This window comes from Lepisma saccharinum, chromosome 8 (genome assembly GCF_977018435.1).
Source record: "Lepisma saccharinum chromosome 8, izLepSacc3.1, whole genome shotgun sequence".
Classification (NCBI taxonomy): domain Eukaryota; kingdom Metazoa; phylum Arthropoda; class Insecta; order Zygentoma; family Lepismatidae; genus Lepisma; species Lepisma saccharinum.
The window spans coordinates 80,574,407-80,581,499 of record NC_139236.1 but is presented as its reverse complement, the minus strand read 5'-3'; the positions used below and the strand labels follow the sequence as shown (position 1 = coordinate 80,581,499).

Genomic DNA, 7,093 nt, shown 5'->3' with positions numbered 1-7,093 from the left:
TTTGAGAAGAACGAGCTTCGGTAACAGTATGGTATAGGGAAAACACATTTCTTCAAATTTACAGGAGAAACTACTTACGGAACTGAGTTTTTGTAGACTTTTGGAAGCTCGTGGAAGTGTTTTCTCCCTTCGTTTAACTTATTCGACATTAATGTATCTCCGATACACGATAGCTCTTGGCACCATTACCGTCCACTACGTGAATCAAATGTTCCGTGCTTTCGATTATGTAACCCCCTGTTAGTGTAGCAACCACGCGGTAGTTTTACAAGATAACGTGTGAAGTTTGCATTGCGATTTTTTTTTCCAATTTAATTTTCTATGTTTGCCTAACCTAACTGAACCTAACCTAACCTTCCGTGAATGGTTTGTGGATCAATTTTCGCTTAAAAACCTTCCGTGAATAGTTTGTGCGGCATTTTTCGGTTAATACGTTTGGAAACACTGCATATCAGCTGACGATTGACAACGTGAGTCAAGATTTGCCCGCCATATTGTGTGTGTAACGAAAGCGAATTAGCAACGAACAATAAATACTTTACTTGTAATGTGAAAAATTACGCTTTTTTCACCGCTATGCATAACAGGTAAGTACAAATGTAAATAGTTAGGAAATAAACGAGTGAAATGTGTTTTCACTATACCATACTGTTACCCGAGCTTCTTACACTGTTTCTAATGCCATCCCGTGCATGTCCTGTGCAGGTACCTTTACACCCTTACACTGTCAACCTTTCTCAAGGTTTTCTTTACACCCGCTTTTTAACTTCAAGGTAAAGATTTTATAGGAGGGCTTTTCCTCCTTTACCTTGAAGGGTGCAAAATGGCCACCTCAAAATTTTAACTCATTCCTTCGTTAATTGTTATTTTTTATTGTTTACAGACATTTACACATTCCTGAAGGAGAAATATGAGCCTATGCAACTGGAAATTAGAGTGTTTGAGAGCGGAGAGGAAAGAATAAAGGATTTCGTCACTTCTGTTGGTTCTCCCAGCCACAAGATAATCCCCATACGTGAGTATGCAAAAGAAAAGGTATGTTGTGCTGTGTAAGGTTACTTAAAAAAATATATACTGTGTAGTTAATTCGCTTCTCTTTCAGCAAGATATAATTGCATTGATTGAGCCTCCTCTGACAGCCTGGTAGTTAGGGTTGCCGCCTCGTATTCAAGGATTCCCGGGTTGGATCCCGGTGGAAGCTCTGCATTTAGAATGCTCAAGACCTTATTGCAAAGGAACAAAATGCTGCTGCATGGCCATTAGGAAAACCAGTTTCATTCCGTGCATTCGTTTGATCATTTTATAACAATTCAGTTTTGTTCCTCTTTACACCCTTTCGTCAGTCCCGAACTATCAACAGTATGAACTGTCTCTTCTCATCATGGGTTCAGACTTGTTTCGGATTGAATCAGAGAGAATACATGTGTACCACATGTTCATTTACGCTCCGTTCTGTATATCGGTCAAGTTTTTTTCTGTTCCGATAGAAGAGCATGCATGTTGGCTGCACTTTTCTTTCTTTTGTGAGAAGGTGAGTGTGGTGTCCCTGTTCTCACCTCTTCAAAAATACATTATGACTTATTTAAAGGCTCTCCACCCACCCCTGCGTCTTTCTCTTTTTAAGAGGTTTGTAGAGAAACTCAACATGGGACATCAGTATAAATAAGATTCAAAGAAATATCTTGCCAATATTCCAAGAAAAAACAGACGGTGATAATAGTAATTATAAGTATTAATCATTAACAGACTAAAGTTACGTATACATATTTTAAAAATCAGATTGTGGTAAGCTTATTGTACAAATTTAGCATGCTGCCATCTAGTGATAAAAATTGAATTAATGCTGCACAAAGGTGTAACCGACGAAAATTTGACTTACAGTATGTATGAAACATGTGATGCAGGCAGCACGTTTAAAAGTACGAATAACAACTAACAACACTCGCGTGCTACAAGTCGCCAAGATTTACTATAATATCCAGCTATAAAAGTTTCCTGTTTTTTACAAAAATAAATATTTCTTTCATGAGAAAATATTTTCTTAGTTAGCTCAGCGATTTTAAATCTTGCAGAGAAAATGTTAGTATACTGAATTCAGTGCGTTGTCTTGCCTCTCGTTAGAACCGTTGAGAATAAGTTTTTGTTCACAGAAAAATGTATTTAAGAAAAAAATAATTTCTGGAAATAGAGCATAGGTGAGTAACGGTCTTTCTGATCAAAGTAACTGAAGAAGTCTCGTTATAGACAGGGACATACGTTGTCAAAATATTACATCGAGAAACTGAGTTTTATTAGAAAAATAAAATAGCTACAAGAAAATACATAGAAATTACATTTGGAGGAACGGAGATACATGTACAGAATATCAACTATCTTTTAGTTCCATCACACAATGACATTTGGACAAAACTTTACTGGTCTGCCATAATCGTTATCACAGACTCACTACTCTTGCTTAATGAGCTCAGTGTGGCCAGGCCATACCACATGTTAATTTCAAACAGATCCAATTTTGTCCAACGGAAACTGCAAGGAAATCTTTCGCCTAGTTTACACGGTGACAAAAGTAATAATATATCATTGTTCTTGACGAGTTATTATTTGATTATTAGTGTTAATGTCTTGAATTGCTAATACGCCACTCACTCGTCTGAGAGAGGGGAGACAGCTGAAAGTAATCCTACACCCACAACGTGAGGACTAAGAGAGAAGATTGGAAAGAAACAGAGGAGAAAAGAGCAGAAAACAGATGGGGAAAAAGGTGAAGAGTAACATCAAGCAGCGTGTGCAGTACATAAACTAGGGAAAAGAATAGTCATTGTTGCATCAACAAATAGATGAGGGGAACTAAGATCAAGAACTTCAAAAAACTCTTGTAAAAAAAGAGCTCCATGTAAACTCAACGTGGACCAGTAATTATAGATGCTTGAAGTTTTGAAATTCTACTTTTATATTGAAGTGTTTGTAGTAGATGCCCTGAAATTTAACGTGAACGATGTACTTCTGAATCCTAATTTTGGAACCTTGAAGTCTTAGTAGTCACACAGCAGAGGCGCCCCACGTGCAGCAATACAGGAATTTAAAAAAAGCTAACATTTACGTTCGTGAAAATTGATTAAAATGTTTTAAAATTTTCGTCTAAACGCAATGAGATAAGCAATTCCTGAAATGGGTGCTACAATTATTCAATGACGTCCCCAAAGATAGGCAAAGATAAATAGAGAGGTATTCGTAAAATATTAATTGTGTGATTTGTGTGATGAATAGAGGGTAAGCTGAGGAACATTGTAATAGAGAGACAAGAATTTGCGACGTGAGTTGGAGAGGAAGACTGGGGACACAGAGAGAGACAAAGAACGAAAGGAAGCAGAGAGAGAGAGAAAAAGTGGAAGGAGGGAAGAGAGAATGAAAAGGTGGAAGGAGAGGTAGAGGATAAAGAGAAAGAAGAGCCAGAGAAGGGAGGGGAGGAGAGAGAAACGAAAGAGAGAAAAGGAAGAGGCCGAGAAAAATAGCAGAGAGAGAAAGAGAGAGGGAGAAGGAGAGAGAGAGAGAGAAGAACGAAGAGGAAGAGGGAAGATAGAGAGATAGAAAGAGATTTCTAGTGGATTTCGTGCTGTAAAAATGTTTCAACATCCGTTAATCGGTTTCGGGATGCTACGTATAGTCACGGACACTTACGACATGTAACAAACCCATTTACTTTGATTGAGACCGTTACAAACCAAGTGTCCGTGATTGTACAACTTGCAGAACTTATTGGAAACTTTTCGAATGTAATCTAGTTTTTGCCCTCTTGACTTCAATTTAACCGTTATTGTGGTCTCGGGCGTTTCATATTAAGAAATGAATGTAGTATTTGCACTTCAAAAGGCATGATTTTCGCCAGAAGTGATTTTTTTCTGAAATCCGACGCCGCTATTTAATATTTAACAAAATACTCGTTACATATACATTTTCCAATTTTGTCTCATTGCTCAAAGCATGTAAATAATTTGAAACAAATTTGGTGAAAAATCATGCATACGTCACGCATAATTTCTCTGGAGAATGATTATGGACTACCCTGAACGTCAAGATCTTGTGTTGCAGAAGAGCTGACGATTGTATGGAATTTGATTTCAGAGAGCTTTACTTATACAATACGATCGGGTTAAACTATAAAAGCTATCCACCACAATGTTATACTGATCTTTGAGAACCAACGAAGATTCTACAACATATCATTCGCCAAAACTCCTAACAAATATGAACTATGTGGAACATGAAATTCAAAAATATGATTCAAACATTTTCAATACGATGTAAATATTTCACAAAACACTCTATACACAATGTGTATTGACATTTCACAGTATAGATTGGAATACGGCAGTTGTGAATACAAAGAACTTCGTGCAGAATTGTTGTTACACCGGCAAAGAGATTCATCATGGGTTCAGAATGCGATTAGTGTGGGTTTTGTTCTGCATTTCTTCATTGCAGGTAAAATGCATCAGTATTGCAAATATAGCTATTTATGAAAAGAAAGTGTTCTTCCAAATTGGGTCGTGCACGAAGTGTATGCAAGGAAAGCATTTGAAACATTAAAAAGAACAAGATTATATGTGTATGTTGTATCTACAGTGTTATGTAATAAAATAGTAATTGAAAGTATCCAGAAAAAGCATCGTCTGGGCGTCCTTACAGAATTCAGTATTCCACATAGCATCCGTCGTTGTTCACTACTTCTCCATGCGATCAATGATCTCTGCAACCATGAAAGCACATAGCATGTAAATTCAAACAAGTGATTCGTGGATGAATTAAATGAATTATTTATATATCTATGGAGTTAAAGCAGTTATCACCGGCTCAATGCTTCCACTCATATCTTGAAGGATGGGTGGTACTGGTTTCAAACATTGTTCCATGTGCCACTGAGAAGTGTCACACAAGGAGAGATCCAGGCTTCCGGCAGGATAGGAAAAAACAGATTCCCTGGACACGGCCTTATTTGGAAAGAGTTCATCGATTGATTGATTGAATTTGAAATGGGTGAGTCAGTACTTAGGCTTCTTTGAACCCGTCACATTATACGGGGTCCAGTCCCTTACCATAACTAAAATACTATAACTAATAACGTATAACACAACTGTGATGTCGAAGGACTAAAATATTCTTACTGGGGTTAAAAGCTGAGGCTGTAAAGGGACACTCAGCACACATAAGGACAAAACACAGGACAACACACACAGACCTACGAGGATTATACTGGGAGTAGGTAGAGACGCCAGAGCCTCGTTAGTCTCCAAAATGCAGTCCAGTGTGTACTACGTGGAAGTGAGGTTGACAACTGGGTGTACTACGTGGAAGTGAGGTTGACAGCTGGGTGTACTACGTGGAAGTGAGGTTTTCAGCTGGGTGTACTATGTGGAAGTGAGATTGACAACTGGGGGTACTACGTGGAAGTGAGGTTGACAATTGGTGTACTACTTGGAAGTGAGGTTGAAAAGTGGTGTACTACTTGGAAGTGAGGTTGACAATGGGTGTACTAGGTGGAAGTGAGGTTAACAATTGGGTGTACTACTTGGAAGTGAGGTTAAAAATTGGGTGTACTACATAGAAGTGAGGTTGACAATTAGGTGTACTACTTGGAAGTGAGGTTCACAGCTGGGTGTACTATGTGGAAGTGAGGTTGACAACTGGATGCACTACGTTGAAGTGAGGTTGACAACTGGGTGTAATACGTGGAAGTGAGGTTAACAGCTGGGTGTACTACGTGGAAGTGAGGTTGACAGCTGGGTGTACTACTTGGAAGTGAGGTTGACAATTGGGTGTACTACGTGGAAGGGTCACCTCTTACACTCCAAAGAGTTCCTCGAAGAATGCCAGATTAACTTTGTCGATGTGTGGAGTGGCCCCGTCCTACTGAAAGACTTGCTTCTCGAAATACAAACCATTGATCTTACAAAAGGTTGGTAAATCAGCATGGAAGTGGATGAGGAGTAGCGTCGACAGTGACGGTCACACCATTGTCATCAAGAATGAAATACTGGCCGATGGACACAGTCGTCCAAACAATAACCTTTCCAGAATGTAGGGGTCTCCGTAGGTATTCATCGCCCAAGGTACCTGATGTTCTGCTTATATACGAGCCCTCTCAGAAACACATTACAATCACTTGACCACAACCAATCGTCTATGACGTATGAATCCACATAGTGGCAGGACTGCACGTGGAGGCGTTAAGTCATCCGACACCTGTATCCAGCAAGAGCGGGCACCAAGTTGGTTTCCAAATACAATTCCTTGGACATGTGCCGGAAGGTCTTCTCCAGCATCTTGTCCATCGCACATCCGAAAATATCATTGTTCGTGGTGCCGCCAGGTCTACCTGAAATTCTTTTATCATGATTTGCCGCAAACCCTGTTTACCGAACCTTTTTCATCCAAGACGGTATACTTTTATTGGGCGGCGCAGGTCTCTGAAAATTGCCGTGGAATCCGGTTGCTACGGATGCCATCCTATCTTGTAACTACGAATATAATGTTCTACGCGAACAATTCATGTTCACGTCTTGATTAATGCAGGGGACAGAAGAACATCGTAAAATAACTTAAATAAAAATAGACTTGGAAAATTGTTGCAAAATTTTATTGTGATTTTTTCCAATTGAAAAGGAGTTGAAGATAAATGATGAGGTAGACGAAAGCGGCACTGGAGAATACCAATGTCTTGGGGCTACAAATTAAATGTTATGCTTTTCAGTACACCAAAGAGAGAGGGTGGATCCATCAATACGAGGAACTATCAGAAACTCAAGACTCAAAAGTGATATCATATGATTAGCAGAAATATTTAACTTTTGCAGTGTTTCGCAAAGTTTAAGTCCATTTGATGCACAGACAGGCCAATCGGAACTGGATCTTACTTTAATGTGGAATCAGAGTCACAGTGCAAAGTGCCTCTGCCGGGGATCGAGCCCATGACTCCTTCTTTCATGACGTGGGTTAGGAATATCATTTATACGCAGTGGTTGCATCAACATTTACTATAATTTTTCAGTTCCTTCACGATAGCATACCGATTACCCTTGTCGCCTGATAATTAAGG

General features: G+C 39.1%; 1 protein-coding gene across 4 annotated transcripts in view; it reads left to right on the top strand.

Moving 5' to 3' along the window:
- The first annotated feature begins 4,363 nt into the window (after positions 1-4,363).
- Positions 4,364-7,093, top strand: part of LOC145991578 (uncharacterized) — a 48,561-nt gene continuing 45,831 nt past the window's right edge. For all 4 annotated transcript variants that reach the window (XM_083127625.1, XM_083127626.1, XM_083127627.1 and 1 more), the window contains exon 1: positions 4,364-4,482. In XM_083127625.1, the coding sequence (XP_082983751.1) occupies positions 4,441-4,482 (42 nt within the window). In that variant the 5' untranslated portion in view covers positions 4,364-4,440. The remainder of the gene's footprint in view (positions 4,483-7,093) is intronic.